Source organism: Microtus pennsylvanicus, chromosome 5 (assembly GCF_037038515.1).
Source record: "Microtus pennsylvanicus isolate mMicPen1 chromosome 5, mMicPen1.hap1, whole genome shotgun sequence".
Lineage (NCBI taxonomy): Eukaryota > Metazoa > Chordata > Mammalia > Rodentia > Cricetidae > Microtus > Microtus pennsylvanicus.
Genome location: NC_134583.1, coordinates 113784202 through 113802650, shown reverse-complemented (window position 1 = coordinate 113802650; position 18449 = coordinate 113784202). Strand labels below are relative to the sequence as shown.

Below are 18449 nucleotides of genomic sequence, written 5' to 3'. Positions count from 1 at the left end.
GGCCAGGATGCACCTTGTTTTCTATGTCTGCTGACCTACACTGCCAATGCTCAGGAGCTCTTCTCTGCTCTCTGCTCCTCCTCTCCGTCTCTTCCTGCTGTTTAACTGTCCTGTCAGCTCCTTTGGGTTTTCTTTGTTCTTCTTTTCCCCCCATAGTGTAGTCTCTCTATAACTGTCTTGACTTTTCTCTTCGACACAACTGCAAGGATGAAACTTCAACAAGTTGTGGCCTGTTCCGCACAGCTATGCAAGGGACAATCATGGGTAATTTCATGTGAAGGCAAACAGGCACACACACACACACACACACACACACACACACACACACACGCATACAACACTGAATAAATGTGAAAAATATTTAAATTAATAATGATAAGAAAAACAACTGTGCTTTATGGTTAGAGCATCAGGCTGTAGCTAATAACGTCACTATATTTTACTAAATATAGATTATGTGTACTTAGTGACCAGTTCTGTTCTCAGTGTTCCTCGATGATCTGTAGTTCAAAAGAGAAGTGAGAATGATCCCAATGAGAAAGAGCCATAGATGAGTAGGAGGCCAGGAGGGGCTGCTGGTACTGATTGCTGGTGTTGTTGTCAGCATCGGGCCAAGAAAGATGCTGAGGAATCAAGCCAGGAGTCAAAAGGCCCAACCAAGTCAAAGGCAAGAGGTACAAGTCAGGTCCAGGTCTAGATGGGTGATCAGGGGAAAGGGCCTTCAGTAGAGCAGACTGCACCAAGGGAGGGGACTAATGTTGATCACATGGTTCTCAGCCCTTGACACAAACATCAAGTATCAGATGATAGGTTAGTGTGGGCTGTGACATCCCAGTGTCAGCTAACTGTCACTCTATGGATGATATCCAAGGGTAGAAGCAACACCCCTTCTTTGTCAGGGTCCCATGTCCCAACATTAAGTATTTTTCTCTCTTGGACATGAAGGGAAATGCAGGAATAATTGAGACACAGTTCACACAGCAATATTGGAAGGGAGTCTCAGGCTTTTTTCAAATCCTGAAGATCACCAATGGCCTGAGAACTTAGATGTCACATCATGTAGAAATATGGGCCTACACTTCTTCAATCTGATTTGTCAGGTAAGTCCTTGAGTTTGGTTTCCTTGAAATGCCCCTTAATTCACAACATTTTTTAATACATTTGGTGATGTTTTTTCAACACATACCATCATTTATTGATTATCTGGGAGGTTTACATCATACACTCTGATCTTGAAAGTCCTTTCATGTCCACTGCCCTTTGTAAACTTACCCACAACAGAAGTAACCAAAAAGAAAGATAAAAGTTTCACTTTGTGTTATCTATATCGTATTTGGAGCATCGCCAAATTCTTAGTGCCCAGCCCCAGAAATACATTGAATCCTTCCTTTCCCACACATTCACCAGAAGCTCAGAAGCTATGGATTGAGGAGAGCTAGTGTAGGATTTTTATGCGGGCCCCGGGCAGCTTGTGGTGGGTCCACAAACCAAAGTGGCTGGCCCCAGCCATGCAGAGAAAAGTTGGTCCAGCAGACTGTGAGTCCCCTGGAAAGTGCAAGTTCCCCATGAAGGTACAAGTTCCTGCTGGCTAGCAATGTAGGTATATGGTCAGCACATCATGGACAGACACATTGTACAGAATTGAATTAGATATTTATTGGTTGAATTATGGAGGGTAAGGAAAAGGAAAAAAGGGTGTGAGAGACAGAGGGACAGAGAGAGATAGAGGGAGAGAGAAAAGAAGGAAAAGAGGACAGAGCAAGAGAGAGAAGGGGGCAACAGAAAAGGAAACAGAGAGAGAAAACAAGAAGGCGAGGGAGGGAGGGGCTGCAAGGAGTTTGTGTGACTTGTCTCTTAAAGTGATGAACAATCGTCACAGCTAGTCTTCATCTAGTTCACACGTTTTCTTATATTTATTCAGTCACTGCTTCATTCATTTTGGTTTGTTGAGACTGAATTTCTATGTGTGACTCTGATTGTTCTAGAACTCCCTCTGTAGACCAGGTTGGTCTTGAACTCAGATATCTACCAGTTTCTGCCTGTGGAGTTCTGGTTTTAATGGTGGGAAAAAAGGGTTGATGTAGGGTTGCTGACATTACAGATGATTGACATCACACTTTGGCGCATTTTAAGAGTTTTCTCTGGTGGCTCTCTGTCTAGACTGTTATGTGTTTTAGGGGAAGACAGTTTGGGAGGTCCAATGTCTGTCACAAAAGCCTTCCATATTTTCCCCTCTCAACCTTGGCTCTGCAGCCATCAAAATCACTTTTATCACAAAAATAATCTCTGTGCTCTTTCCATTCAGTGGGGACATCGGTAGTAATGACCCACTCAAATTCTGGGGGCACGATAGACCACAAACACAGTCCAATGCTTCAGTAAGAACACTAACAGAGATCCTGCTGTCATAGGCTGACCTGTCAGAGGACAGAAGATGCCTACCCACAACAATCTGTACCCTACATTACCACAAGCTACAGATATTGATGGCTTCATGCATTGGCAGAGACCAAGAATATCTCCATGGCCTTTGATGGATGCTGAGGGCACAGATTGAGCTAGAACACAGACTGCATTAGCAAAATGGACCCAAACAAGGCCACCCTGACCACGAATGTCACAATGGCATCAGGTGACAGCCCAGAACCCAGACACTCACATGGCCTTTGGTTATAACTCAATCCTTGGACAATAACACAGATCACTGCTGTAGCAGGGCTTGGGACTTGGACATAGGCCCTGACTGGGGTATGGCACAGACTTCTCCACAATGATCTTGTAGGGAAGCCTCTTTTCCTCTCCCAGGTGTAAACCATTTTTCAGCCAGGGTTGGATGAGTTCTGAGCGCAGTTGGTGTATTTTCTGGCTCTATCCAGTGCCTAAATTGTTTGTGATGTAAGCCTCGTTCTTTGGTCTCCATTTTTCGTGGCCCGGTCTCTGTACCTGCCAGGCCCTGACCATTCCCTGGATCAGGGTCATGACAGCCTGCCAAAATTTTGACCACTACCCCAGTCTATTTAAACTGCTTCCCCTGAACGTTCCCTCGTGGTCTCTTTCCTCCTCTCTCCCCTCTCCAGCACGTAATTACATTCCTGGTATCCCCGTACCCCCTCGTGGCCACCCAAGAGCACAGGAGTCCCATTAAATTTGAATATTTGTAAATTTGACTTGTAATTTGTCTTGATTCGGTTTTTTGCGTCAGCAAAGAACTTGCGTTAGCAAAATCCTAACATCTTGGAGGTCCCACTTGATAGGATGGCCTTTCTGCGTGGTCATAAGCCACATGCTGAAAGCCCCCAGTCCACAGTCTGAGCTCTCCATGCCCCTCTAAAATTGGCTCCCAAGCTACAGAGCTGTGTCTTAGTGGGTCCTTTTTATTGTCTATGATATTAGGGGTTTGGAGGGAACCATTTGTACTTACTTTTTTCGATTTTTGGACTCTTGTGGAAGCTGTGGGCCTGCACCTTGAGGTCTGACCTCAGCGGCTAGATGGGCAAGACCGGGTCTAGCTGAGATGGACTCTGTTTGCTTTAGGGACACCTAGCATTCAATTTTCTTGACCCACTTAGACCGAAGAACTATTTTAGTGGACACACTGTAATAGACTTAGGCCACACTGTTGGGCATAGACTTTAAAATGGGAACTTGCAGTTCAAAGCCAGATCCGCTGTCACCTCTGGGATGCCTCTTACAAAATCTTTATAAATTTATAAATTGGGGCTGTCTGATACAATCTATCTCGAATGGCTACTTTCCCTATGCAACTAAGATTTGGTCTCAATACTCTCTTGACAATGAGACACCAGAAAGAAGCCTTGAGCTTACCATCCTTTGGAACCTAGAAAATTTTAGTCGCCTTCAGAAAAAATGGGCCAGCTTACATATGTCCATGGTTTTTCGGCTCTGTGCTCTTTCCCTCTTCTTAGTAGCCAGTGTCTCACGGCACTGGTCTTGGTAGCTAAGGCCACAACGCCTCCAAATTTCCAGTCATCTGAGAATTGTGACCCCAATAATTCCAGATGGACCATGCAGCCCTCCCCTACTCCCTCAAGCCCACACTATCCAACCCCCTCCTATGAAGCAACATTTTTTACATTTCTCTCCTTCCCTGTCTACCCCCTTCCTTGCCAATCTGGAAGTTCAATGTCAACTTCCACCTTACCCACCTTCATCTCTTTCTCACACTCCCCATCATACCCCAAAATTCCACCAATAAACCCCCTCTGCACACTGGGCTAGCACCTCCCAATCCTCCCCAGTCTCTTCCCATGTCAGATACCAACATAATTCTGCCCTCTTCTGCCTTCTCCGGGAGGTGCCAGAAATCAATGGCATTAAAAAAAGTTCATGTTCCCTTTTCTCTTCCAGATCAGTCTCAGATAGAAAAGAGGTTAGGTTCCTTTTCTACTAACCCTTCTGCTTAATTAAGGAGTTTCATTGTTTGTCCCAGACATATCATCTAACTACTAAAGCCTCAGGTATACTGAGAAGTTCTGCAGAGGGAGGTGGCCATGCATGGATGGATAAGGAAAGCCACACAGCAAGCCTAGTGGATTAGACCACTTCCAGACTGTAGAGGAACCAACTTGCAGATGGACTCTGCTATCCCTAAACTTGCATTTGCCATCCCATCAAATCAACATGACTATAGTCTCACTTCCAAAGAGTAAGTGCAGAATATCAGTACTTTGATGAAAAAATAATTGTGAAGATGCCAGTCTGGTCCTTTATGTTCACATCAACTCCATCAACCTCTTTGTAACAGCATCTCCTGGTGCAGGGATGTCTCTCAGGACAGAGAGGGGAACTGACAAGTCAGTCTACAGAGCCTTATCCCCATCAGTTCAGAAGAGAGAACAGGAAGGCCAATACCTGGTTGTCCACAGTTTCGCTGACGAGAAACCTGAAGGCTTTTGTTTCAGTTTCCAGTTTCATTTCCCCACTGGTGTATGCCACACCACACCTCATTTTATAGCACTCTTCCCAGCTTATATATGAGAAGTCCAGTTGGTGCGAAGGTCAGAAGAGAGCAGAGCATCAAGGAAGGATTCTGAGGAGTCCTGTTTTGGAGAAAACCCAGACAACTGCAGCCACCTTCACAGCCACTATGGGGTAAGGATTTCCCTGCTCTGCAGGTTGAGTGAACCCAGGACACAGACATTTTCTTGTGGCCAGGTCTTATGAGTCTGCTTGCATTCATTTGTTATGTCTTATGGGTTCTCTTTTTACTACTGAAAAGGGAACAGGGATGCTGATTGTACTGATGGACCAGAGAATTTGTTCAATGATTATAATGTGGGCATGGGTCTGGATGAGTGAAAGAATACTTGCTAGAGTTTTTAAGGCTGTCTCAGACATGTAGTTCAAATCCCTGGGTAATACATTAGCATGTTCATCCCATAGAGAGAGACAATTTGCAACGAGGACTTCAGGAGAGGAATAATGATGTGGGTTCCCTTCTATATGCTGTGAATACCATTGGTTAAAGCTGTTTTGGGCCCATGATAGGTTAGATCAGAGCTAGGTGAGGAAAACCAAACTTTATGCTCGGAGAAAGAAAGCAGAGTCAGAGAGAACTCACGTAACTCCACCAGAGACAGACTCTGTTCATATGGTAATTCACATGGTAATATGCAGATTACTAGAAATGGGTTAAATAAAGATGTGAGAGTTGGCCAATAAGAAGTTAGAGCTAATGGGCCAAGCAGTGATTTAATTAATACAGTGTCTGTGTGGTCAATTTGGTTCTGGCCAGTTGGGATGAACATGCAGCCTCCTACAACACAATGAGTTACCACTCTATGTACTTAGAGCCCTAAAAGAGAGCAGCTGCTTAGAGCATTTCCTTCCCATCTCCTAACCCCACACATTCATCACCCTTGGGATGGACCCAACTTACATCCAGTGGATCTTTTAAGATGCTGTTTAAGCTTACTGGTTCAAGTGCTTTTGGCCCACCCATGGCTGGGTTAACGCAAGAGACGACACATTTTGTTTGGTGTGGAAATTCTATTTTGTTTGATAAGAGATATTTAAATCTTTCCCCGCAAGAAACTAAACACCCCAAGGAATATATACATATATGTATGTATATTCACATACATACACACATATAAAACATAAAGGAATAATAGGCACTGTGGAGAGTTTTTGTTTTTTGCTTTTGGGTTTTTTTGGTTTTGTTTTTCGAGTCAGATTTGCTCTGTAGTTTTGGAGCTTATCATGTATCTAGCTCATGTAGACCAGGCTCATTGTAAACTCACAGAGATCTGCCTGCCTCTGCTTCTGCGTGCTGGGATTAAAGGCGTGCACACTACTAGCTGGGTCCATTTATAATCTTTTAATGTAAATGTCTCTTACTTTATATTTGATATTGCCGTTTGGGTTGAAAATGTCAGTCAGTAAAGTTGTTTTCTTTTGAATTTATTGCAACAGTGATCATCTCTTTCATAGGCAACTATTGTATGTTCTTGCACATAGAAGCATCTACAGAACGTGAGTATGGAGGAGGCTCAGAGCTTCAGTTGTATGAAGATAGAGATTACAAAAAAAGTGGTATAAAATTGTGGAATAAAAAAAACAAGAGGGCAGAGGACACTAAGGGCTATCAGGTGACAGTCATTGTCATAGGGCCAATGACTAAGCTGTGCCTGGGTCCAGAGTTCCCATGACTCTAGCAGGTGGCTAGGACTGTGGTTTGCAAATGAGTGCATGCAGTGTGGGAAAGGCTGGAGATCTCCAAGTGCACAGGGGAGGCTGGATGCTGAGATCTCCAAGTGCACAGGGGAGGCTGGATGCTCAGATCTCCAAGTGCACAGGGGAGGCTGGATGCTGAGAACTCCAATTGCACGTGCGCAGTGGGATCCAGGTTGCTCTCTGTCCCTGTTGCCCACACAAATAGCTGCTGCCTCTGTGCTGCTCAGCTTTCCTGCTGCAAGTGCTTGTGCACAAGTGCACGTGCCTCCCCCTTGGGGCACAGCTCCCCACAAGGATCCTTGGGCGCCTCCCAGTCAAGGCAGATCTCCATAGACAGATGGTGTCCAGATTTCAAAGTGTTCTTAGCTGCCATGACAATGTCTTTATTTCTCATAATGTGAGGACACAGTCTCTAATTCCAACTATAGTTGCTGTAGGCAGGGAAATCAAAGAAAAGCAGGATTGAATCTGATCGCTCTAAACTATGATAATGTTTTTATAGAAAAATGACCATCATTTCTACATGCCCAGAAACAGAGGGAATCACATGCTTTTAGTGCTTTCATAGACGGGGACAGAGACTCAGAGAAGAAGAAATGCTGGGTTCTCTGCAAATGCCATGGCCAGAGGAGTAATGACCTGCATGAGGCAAGAAGGAAATGTGGTTGGACACACCTTAGTCAGCCAGTGTTGTTCACACTTCTAGATGTTGGGTCCAGCGGGGTCATGCGGAGGTAGGGATAGACCTCCAAAGGCTAATAAACCAGAAACAATCTTTATTTCAGAAACAAGAATCCAGTAAAAAATAAAATAAAAAGTCTCTATTGGGAACACAAAGCTTAACAGCTAGCTGAGACCTCAGCCAGTGATAGATTTATTTTGGATGAGGTAAAAGGCCGTTTTTTTTTCCTGCTGCAACTGCTGAGTCAGGAAAATCTCTCTTAAAGCAGCTATGAAACACCACCAGCAAAAAGCAAAAAGTTCTGTTAAACTTTATGTACCCATATATTTTTCTTCTAGAATTCCTTTTTCAAGCCCTCTCAGGTTTTATGTAGATTTAGTGACCACATTGGAGTGCCAGCTGTTTTAGGGAGAGGTGGCTTGTTTGTCCCTGTTAGCTTAGTCCCGAAATACCAACACAGAAATTGTATTAATTACAACACTGCTTGGCCCATTAGCTGTAGCTTCTTATTGACTAACTCTAACATCTTGATCTAACCCATTTCTATTAGTCTGTATATTGCCACGTGGCAGTGGCTTACCAGGAAAGATTCAGCATGTCTGACTCTGGCGGCTCCATGGTGGCTCTCTGACTCTGCTGTCTTCCTCCTAGCATTGAGCTCTGTTTTCCCTGCCTACCTAAGTTCTGCCCTATCAAAGGCCAAGGCAGTTTCTTTATTCATTAACCAAAGAAAGCAACACATAAACAGAAGAACCTCCTACAGAAAACTTAGATACAGATTGCCTTATTTTACAATCTCCATTAACAAAGGCTTTTTAGTTAAACCAATGTTTATACTTAATCTTAATTGTCTTCCTTGGGATGTTCAGGAGGTGTTTACTGAAGCCGTGCGTTGTCCCCATTGATGTTGCCAGTTTCACATAGGGGGTATAAGGCTTAACCCAGAGGTCATATATCTACTTCCTAACAGTTGATTCAGCTCATATTCGTAGGGTAGCTCTCAGTTTGCAGAGAGATGCTTTGGCCTTGTAAATAGAGCTATGGGTTGTAAAGCAAAATACCCCCTTGTGAATAGCTCATCCTCAAACTGCTGAGAGAGCTGCTACCAGTCTGTTTTCATTTTACTAGACTTTCAAAAAATTTTTTATTTCCAAATTTATATTTCTGGAATCTACATTTTAATACTCTTTTTCTTGAACTCTTCACTGGAGTCTGACCCCCACGCAGTTTGTTTTGAGAATATTAAATTAAGCCCAATTAAATTTGAAAAAAAAATAAGTTCTTTGATGTAATACAATGCTCTGTCCAAAAGGAGGCATAATTGCACTGGATCTCAATTCCAAGTACTTCTAATAAGATGGGTTGTAGAGGTAGCTTTGATGTGTTGCCTTAAGGGCCCAGGAATGGATTCTGTGAGGTATCAGTCATACAAATAGCATAGATGTTATTTTGGGGCATTAGACACGTCCCTCCCTGATTTGGGAGCTTGAGGAGACTTTGGCTATACAGATAAAGCAAAGGTCACCTAGCTATTGGCCACCTCTGGTCCTGCTTTGGGAGCATTGTAGATCTGGCTCTACAGAGAGCACAATCACCAGGCTATGAATGATCTCTATTCCCAGCCTTCAGGGTGGAAAAACAAGTTATCCATATTTCTAATTGAAGAAACAATCCTATGTGTCTATCATTGCTGGTTTCATTCGTGCTCATCTGAGGGGACAAGGACTTTGTGCTGCTCAACAGACAGAGACAGAACAAGAGGAGAGAAAAACAATGAGACAGAGAGTGACAGAGTTACTGACAGACAGGCAGACACAGAGACTATAAAAAAAAAAACTTCTGCATTTAAGTCTTTCTAACCTGGCTTACCAAATGTTATCAGTAAAGACTTGAGGACAGGGACAACTGCCAACCATTTCCAGAGGCACTTTTCAAATATCCAAATAATTGTGCCCATCATCAATAGAACTCTACCAGGGGTATATGATTAGAAAGAGAACTAGAAATATTTTATTATGAAACAGTGCTGTGGAAATTAGAATGGACAAGTGAGATGAGGGATAAGCCCAAAGAGAACTGGTCCATGAATCTCATGACCCTTTATAAGGCATGAACAAAGAGCTGTGGCACCTCTGCTGGTTGGTACATCAAGGACATTTTAAGCATCCTCTGTCCATTGCTTGAAGCCAAGGGAAGGAAGGGCTGTCAGTGTTTTTACTCAACAAGCATTGCTCATTGTCACTGATGCTGCTCTGTCTGGGACCCCAATATCATGCAACTCTCTGTAAGATCTGAAACACCACATGACAGGAGAAGAAAGCATCACAGTTGCTTCCCTTGGAGACTTAGACTGGAGCTGGAGAGATGGCTCAGTGGTAAAGGGCTTGCCAAGGAAGCAGGAGAATGGCAGTCTCAGTGCAATTACTGAGAGCTGAGCTGCAGAAAATAAGCAGGTGAAGACCAGCGCCTAATGCTGTCCACCGGCCTTCATAGGAGGACCTTGGCATTTGCTGCCCCTCCACAAACACAATTGAAATTCCGTGAGATAAGGAGAAACATGGAGAGAACAAGGCTTAGAAGAAGCCCCTAAAATGTCATTTCCTGATAGTTATGACAGCTTTAAAAAAGAATTGTTTTTGCTTGTTCTTCATTTACTTTAATGTATTCTTCCACAAGGTTTTTGTTTACACTTGTGATTAATAAATAATGACATTTCTACCTTTTTTCCTTTCCTATTTCAAGACCCTCACATTTGCCCTTCCTACTATGCTCCAGAATCATTGCCTCCTTTTTTCATTGGTTGTTAATGTATACACGTATATAAACATAGATATGTTTATGGTCCTGTCCAGCATTTATAATGTTTCTTGTTATGTATGGCATCAGGGTTGGACATCTAGTGCTGTACAGCCTAGCCGGGGGGATACCAGCTCTCCCATCCCCAGTGTACTGCCTGTTCATTGTTCTTTGTGTATCATGAGGCCTCACTGACTCTTCCTATCTGATCTGTATATTTCCCATGCATTGTTATCATCTTTGTGCAGCTCATCTTTGGTCATTCAAGCCAAAGAAATTTTCAAAAATTTTAGAGGTGAGTTCTATCTCTGGTCTTACATAGAGAAATGGCATTCAAAACTAATCAAAAGATTATAAGATTTCCAAAACGGAAGGGACATGTATCCAACGAGTCCCTTACTGAGATGTGTGCTTCTCTAAATCAAAGGTACCTGTCTCAGAGTACCTGTTGCTTCCAGATTGTCACTTCTAAGAGTCTACATTTGCTAGGGAAGTGTTGTGTTCTTCTCTTCCTTCTATTTCAATTCAGAATGCCTAATATTCACTATGAGTGAGTACATACTGTGTTTGTATTTCTGGGACTGGGTTATTTCAGTCAGGAAGCTTTTTCTAGTTCCATCCGTTTGTCTGCAAGGACTACACTACTTGTCATCACAGAATTACGTCTAGTAACTGCTGGAAGCAGATGCAGTGACCCACATCCAAGCACTGGGCTGAGCTCCTGGCATTCAGTTGAAGAGAGGGAGAAGGGATCATATGAACAACACTGGGGGAGGGGTGAAGGGCATGGTGGGAAAATCATAAAGACAGCTGACCAGAGCTAGTTGGAACTCACAGACTACGGATTGATAGTTGTGGAACCTGCATTGTGTTGAAATAGATTCTCTGAATGTGGGGTGACAGTCATGTATCTTGATCTATTGTGGGGCTCCCTGACAGTGGGATCAGGACCTATTTCCGGTAATGAACTGATGTTTTGGAGCATATTCCCTATGGTGGATTACCTTACTCAACCTTGATACAGAGGGAATGGTCTTGGTCCTGACTCAACTTGGTATGCCATACTTTGTTGAGTCCCCAAGGAACGCCTTACCTTCTGAGGAGTGGATGGAGGGTGAAAAGAAGGGGATGTAGGGGGCAGGAGGAAAGAAAGAATGGAGAACTGAGGTTGTTATGTAAGAAAAAATATTATTTAGGTATATAGAGCCCCCAAAGTTCTGTTGGGCAAGCCACTGAGCCCATGGAATTATTCTATGGCCCCCTGTTGGTAGAAGGGCTTTACCATGCCCTCAGTGTTCTGACCCATGTCTTTCTGTAATGCCATCCTTTGTGCTATATATGCCTTTTTCTCTCATATGAAACTCATGCTAGCGCGTAGTGTTTTGATTGTTTTAGGTTTGTAGTTAATTTAATTCTTTGTATGAAAACTCACTTTTATTACAGGAGTATCTTGGAGATTTTCTAGCATTTTGGCCTGTCACACAACACTTCCTTTGAGGCAATGGTGCTGTATTCTGGTCTTGTAGTATTTAACACTGGAGCTCATGGATTTTAACTGGGGTTATCACAATTCAGACATATTATGAGAACTTTCCTGAAAGAAATAAGATGAAGTTCCTACAGTAGACGTTGAACACAGAAACGGGGTATCCAGAGTCATCAGAATTTTGATCAAAACATTATCAGGATAGAGGCATAGGGGATGGGTAGGCTTGTGAGTCCAGCTCCGTGATTCGTGAGTTTTCTAAATGGCTGTCATGTTCTTTTTGTCAACATGTAAGGACTCCAAGCTAGAGTGTTCCTTTATGGGACAGACCTAACAGGTATGGCACCTCCTGCTGTTATTCTTGACATCTGATCAGATCAAAGCCAAAGACAGCTGACTTAAGCACTATGGCATCTCTGACCTCTGGCAGACAACTCCCAACAGGACCAAGGGCCTATTGCCATCTAGCCATGGAAGACTCAAAGGTGCTGCTGTGGGTGCCTACAAAACCCGCGTCACACAATTCTATCTCTTGTTCTCAACACTGATAGAAAAGCAGGAAACTCCGGTGGAGTTTATAACATACCCATATGTTTAGCCTCACCAATCTCCCCAAAGTCCAGAAACGGGAAACACTGATATTCCCAATACACAGATGTGTACAGTGTGATCCCGAGGCATGGGTGATACACTCTAGAGAAGAGCTTGTCCTGCTCCACGGGGAGACAAGAAAGCACATGAAGTGTAGATGCATGTTTCAAATGCAGAGATTCTTTGCAACCCTAGAGAGGACAGCTAAGTTGTGTCACCCCCCCCAAACCTATGTTGCCCAATGAAAAAAGATCCAGAGAAAATCATATCCTTAGTGTCAGAAGGCAGTCCCAAGGCAGAAAGCATGTTCATTTGTTCTAACTCAGGCTACTTCTGACAGGACACCAGCTGTTTGTGTCTGAGATGAAAAGGGAAGGACCTGCAAGGACAAATAGTTCCTATTTAGGTCAGCTCAGGTGGCAGTTACTTGTACACAGTGGGGAAGGGGTAATAGTTTTATCGAGTTTCACATCTCAGGGCAGGAGTCTGACAAGGCTGTGGCTGGGCCTGTATCTCTGTGACCGTGTCCATTTGTGAAGAAATGGATGAACTCAAAAGCTAAGATGGTAAGTACCCGTACATGGACGTGCATGGTCAAGGAGACTCTGACAGTTGTAGTAAGTGGAGTTGAGGAATCGATGTAAAAAACAGATATCAAGAAATTCTAAATGGGCAAAATGTTAGATTTCCTGGAAATAAGCAAGAATGTTGTAAAATGTGTTTTTCATGGTGTCAGATTCTGGCCAGGTCGTACATGAAAAATCTTCCTGCTTTCTTCTTGCAGAGAGAATGCTGGTGTTGATCAAGTCAAGGAGAATCTCCTTCAGCTGAGCTGTCACTTCACGTGGAGCTTGCTGTTTGAAGACGCTGACATACCTGATTTGGAAATGAGAATCTCGGAGGAGGTCGAGTTCCTAGATATCATGAGCCCAGTGAGGATGCACAACCTCCTGGCCTACGTGAGACACCGGAAAGGCCAGAATGAGGAAGCCCTGCAGAGCCTGAGAGAAGCAGAAGCCTTGATCCAGGAAGAGCCATTGGACAAGAAAATGCTGGTGACCTGGGGCAACTGTGCCTGGGTGCATTACCACATGGGCAGCTTGGCAGAAGCCCAGAGCTACCTGGACAAGGTGGAGAATACTTGCAAGGAATTTGGAAGTCCCTTCCGCTACAGGATGGAGTGTGCTGAGATGGACTGTGAGGAAGGCTGGGCCTTGCTGAAGTGTGGAGGACGGAATTATAGACGAGCCATAGAATGCTTTGCAAAAGCTCTGGAAGCTGAGCCTGAAAACCCCGAATACAGCATTGGCTATGCTGTTGCTGCCTATCGTGAAGACAATGATGACAATAATGTGTCTCTGGAACCCCTGAGGAAGGCTGTCATGTTAAATCCAGCAGATCCATATATTAAAGTTTATCTTGCCCTGAAACTTCAGAGTGTAGGAGAAAATGATGAAGCAGAAAGACACATTGAAGAAGCCCTCAGCAGCACATCCTGTCAAACCTATGTCTTTCGTTATGCAGCTAAGTATTACCGAAGGGAAGGCTGCATAGACAAAGCTCTCCAACTCCTACACAAGGCCTTGCAAACATCACCTAACTCTAGCTACCTACATTTCCAAATAGGGCTCTGTTACAAGCAACAAATGATCCAACTGAAAACATCCAGAAACACACTGTCCAAAAGGCTGGGCAGCATGCAGCAATTGGCACAACTGGCCATATGTGAATTTCAGAAGACTGTCGAACTGTGCCCCACGTTTGAGATGGCTTACGTTTGCATGGCTGAAGTGCAGGCAGAAATTCGCCAATATGAAGAAGCTGAGGCAAATTTCCAGATAGCGCTGAACATGCAGAACCTTAGGGGGCACATAAAGCAGGATATTCATTTCCGCTATGGCCGTTACCAGCTATTTCATCAAAATTCAGAAGACAATGCGATCACCCACTACTTAAAAGGTCTAAAAATAGAAGAAACGTCCTATGCCCAGAAGAAACTCCTCATAGCTTTGGAGAAAGTGGCTGAAAGACGGGTTAAGCAGAATGTTCGACCTGTGGAGAGCACCAGCCTTCTTGGGTTAGTCCACAAGCTGAAAGGGAACTTGCTTGAGGCCCTGCTGTACTACGAGAAGGCTCTGAGGCTCACTGGGGAGATGAACCCTGAGTTCTGAATGCAGCTCACCTCTGTGAAGATAATGTACTCATCACTGAGATTCCATCCCTCATAACTGACTGCTTTCCCCAGAACTGCATACTTGCTGGAATCCAAGTACCTAAATGCATTGGCTTCTGCCACCTCTTTTTCACCCTCATTGTCCTATCTAGAAGGAACTTCTTTCCCCACTACACCTGCTCACTTAATAGCCAGGACTGATTCCTGCTGTGCTGGACCCTTTGAGCCCTGTGACAAACCTTTTTCCTTACGCCTGTGCTATGAGAAAGAAAGTCTTCATCGTTTGCCTGCCAGTGTCCTGGACAAAGAAGTCTTCTCCAATTAGGATTCATTTTAGGTGTTCAGAATCTCTTTTTAAAGTACAACCTCAGAGCAAAAGATTTGAGCAAAGGAGAGATTTTGAAAGCAGGAGAGGTCTCACAGTCCTGGACACCCATTCACAGCTAATGAAAGACTTAAGTGTGGGTACAGTAATGCAAGGAAACCTTGCTGGGACCTTACAGACTGAAGATGACATAAAAAGTTTGCCTGATTTTTTTCTGTCCTATTGATAGTGTGTTATGTGTGATGTTTTTCCCTGCATTAAAATAAATCCATTAAAATTTACTGGAATCACAAGCTCTTTCCATGTAATTTGTTGATAGTATTCCAAAGCTTCTTTCACGGTCCCTAGGAAGGCATGGGTTAGCAGAATCAACTCCCAGGAGTCTCTTGGGCAAGCCGGGGAGAAAGCTCTGCACATGAAAGGAGCACGTGGGATGTGAAAACACGAAAAAGGTTATTTCATTCTACACAACACTGGATAGTAAGGGTGACTGATGCTACCCTGGTACCTGAGCGCTGCTAATTCTCAGTAGAAAGATGATGCTTGGGATGGGCTTAGACTTCATTTGCCTGATTCTTGGGAAATTACAACTGATACTTTCTACAGGTTTATCCATGTTAAGCCAATAACATGTTTATTAAATTCAAGCAATGGAAAACTATAATGTCAGCTCTCAGGATTCATAAAGATGCTCCCTGGTAGTCCACATCAATGGACAGGAAGAGTAACTGAGACGGGAGAAGAAAAGTGAACGGGAGAGAAAGATTGGGCAGCAGCAGGAAGACATGCAGTTTGATTGACAAGCTAGGATCTGGTTATTTGGCAGACTCTTCTCTTCCAGGAAGCCATTTCCACCTTTTCCTGAGGGGAGACATATTTACAAGATATTTCAGGGCATGATATGTGTGTCAGATACTGGATGCTTCAGCTATCTGGCATGTCCTATTATCTCTAAGCCCTGTATCTTACCCTTAACTGTAGTGATAAGAGCGGCGGGGCTGCGTCCCCAGCACCCCGACTGCCTGGTTAGCTTATGCCCCGAAGTAATTTCACGGAAACTGTATTCTTTTAAACACTGCTTGGCCCATTTCTATCTAGCCTCTTCTAGGCTAATTCTCACATATTAATTTAGCCCATTTCTAATCATCTTCATAGCACTGCTAGGTCCGCTTACCAGGAAGATTCTAGCCTACGTCCATCCTTGGATCGGAGCTTTATCGTGTGTGCCTGGGAGAGGGTAGCATGGCCTCTGCTCCAGAGAGCAGAGCTGTCTAGTCTGAGCTCACTTCCTCTTCCCCCCAGCATTCTGTTCTGTTTACTCCACCCACCTATGTTCTAAGCTATGAGCCCAAGCAGTTTCTTTATTGCTTAACCAATGAAATCAACAGATTGATATATGACACTCCCACATCACTTAACTTCATGAGAGTTATAGGTCAAAACTAGAGAACTGAAATGCTTAAGTTTCTTGCCTTGAGTTTTTAGATCCCGGACTCACTGAGCCAGGATGCACCTTGTGCTCTATGTCTGCAGATTCACACTGCCAATGCTCAGGAGCTCTTCTCTGCCCTCTGCTCCTCCTCTCCCTCACTTCCTGTTGTTTAACTGTCCTGTCAGCTCCTTTGGGTTTTCTTTGTTCTTCTTTTCCCCCCATAGTGTAGTCTCTCTATAACTGTCTTGACTTTTCTCATCGACACAACTGCAAGGATGAAACTTCAACAAGTTGTGGCCTGTTCCGCACAGCTATGCAAGGGACAATCATGGGTAATTTCATGTGAAGGCGAGCAGGCACACACACACACACGCGCGCACACAACACTGAATAGATGTGAAAAATATTTAAATTAATAATGATAAGAAAAACAATTGTGCTTTATGGTTAGAGCATCAGGCTGTAGCTAATAACGTCACTATATTTTACTAAATATGGATTATGTGTACTTAGTGACCAGTTCTGTTCTCAGTGTTCCTCGATGAACTGAAGTTCAAAAGAGAAGTGAGAATGATCCCACAGGAGAAAGAGCCATAGATGAGTAGAAGGCCAGGAGGGGTTGCTGGTAGTGATTGCTGGTGTTGTTGTCAGCATCAGGCCAAGAATGATGCTGAAGAATGAAGCTAGGGGTCAAAAGGCCTAACCAAGTCAAGGGCAAGAGCTGCAAGTCAGGTCCAGGTCTAGATGGGTGATCAGGGGAAAGGGCCTTCAGTAGAGCAGACTGCATCAAGGGAGGGGACTAAGGTTGGTCACATGGTTCTCAGCCGTTGACACAAACATCAGGTATCAGATGATAGGTTAGTGTGGGGCTGTGACATCCCACCCCAGTGTCAGCTGTCACTCTATGGATGATATCCAAGGGTGGAAGCCACACCTCTTCTTTTTTCTGATTTGCCAGGTCAGTCCTTGCCCCTGGTCTCCTTGAAATGCCCCTTAATTCACCTCATTTTTAATCTGTATAATAATCTTTTTCCCCACATACCATCTTCTTTGATTATCTGGGATTTTAACATCAAGCACACAGATTTTCACAGTCATTCCATGTCCACTTCCCCTTGTAAACTTACTCACAAAAGCAGTAAAATAAACAAACACACAAGAAAAACACAAAGTCCACTTTGTGTTATCTATATAGTATTTGGGGCATGGTCAAATTCATAGCAGCCGGCCCCTGAAATACAACTGAGTCCTTCCTCTCCTACACATTCTCCAGAAGCTCCGGACCTGTGAATTGTGGAGCGCTAGTCTTCAGCTCTTTCACAATTTTTTTGATATTTATTGAATCATTCCTACATTTTGGTTTTTTGAGACTGAATTCTATGTGTGGCTCTACCTGTTCTGGTACTCACTCTGTAGACCAGGTTGGTCTTGGACTCAGATATCCACCTGCCTCTGTCTCTGGAGTTCTGGTTTTAAAGATTGGGGGGAAGGTGATGTAGGGTACCTGACATTACAATGATTGACAGTTCTATCACACTTTGTGACACTTTTTAAGAGTTCTCTTTGGTGGCTCCCCATCCAGGGCTGTTATGTGTTTTAGAGGAAGACAGGTTGAAAGGTCCAATGTCTGTCACAAAAGCCTTCCATGTCTTCCCCTCTCAACTCTACCTGTGATGCCATCGATATCACTTTCACCACAAAAGTTGTCTCTGTGCTCTTTCCATTCAGTGGGGACATGGGTCGTGATGCCCCACTCTAATTCTGGGGACACTATAGATCACAAACACAGGCCTATGCTTCAGTAAGAACACTAACCGAGATCCAGCTTTCATAGGCTGACCTGTCAAAGGACATCAAGATGCCCACCCACAACAATCTGGAACCCTACAGCAGCACAGCCTACAGATATTGATGACTTCATGCATTGGCAGAGACCAAGGACATCCCCATGTCCTTTGATAGATGCTGAGGGCACAGATTGAGCTAGAGCACAAACTGCCTTAGCGCCATGGACCCAGACAAGGCCCTTGCAGGCCACCCAGACCACAAATGTCACTATGGCCTCAGGTGACAGCACAGACTTCATGGCCTTTGGTTATAACTCAGCCCTTGGACAGCAACACAGATCACTGCGGTAGCAGGGTTTGGGACTTAGACATAGGCCCTGACAGGGGTATGGCACAGACTTCTCCACAATGGTCTTGTAGGGAAGCCTCCCTTCCTCTCCCAGGTGTACACCATTTGTCAGTCTGGGCTGGATGAGGGCTG

At 44.1% G+C, this 18449-nt stretch overlaps 1 protein-coding gene across 1 annotated transcript; it reads left to right on the top strand.

The window, feature by feature from the left end:
- Nucleotides 1-12841: 12841 nt before the first annotated feature.
- On the top strand, nucleotides 12842-14550 carry LOC142851412 (antiviral innate immune response effector IFIT1-like). Its single transcript, XM_075975259.1, has 2 exons — nucleotides 12842-12891; nucleotides 13036-14550. Exons 1-2 carry the CDS (start codon nucleotides 12842-12844, stop codon nucleotides 14420-14422), a joined length of 1437 nt encoding a protein of 478 aa, XP_075831374.1. The 3' UTR covers nucleotides 14423-14550.
- The last annotated feature ends 3899 nt before the right edge of the window (nucleotides 14551-18449 follow it).

Excerpts from the sequence above, each read along its gene's own strand:
- LOC142851412 (XM_075975259.1), top strand. The coding sequence starts at position 12,842 with ATGGTCAAGGAGACTCTGACAGTTGTAGTAAGTGGAGTTGAGGAATCG. Across the intron at positions 12,892-13,035 it reads AGTGGAGTTGAGGAATCGAT|AGAGAATGCTGGTGTTGATC; the intron begins GTAAAAAACAGA and ends TTCTTCTTGCAG.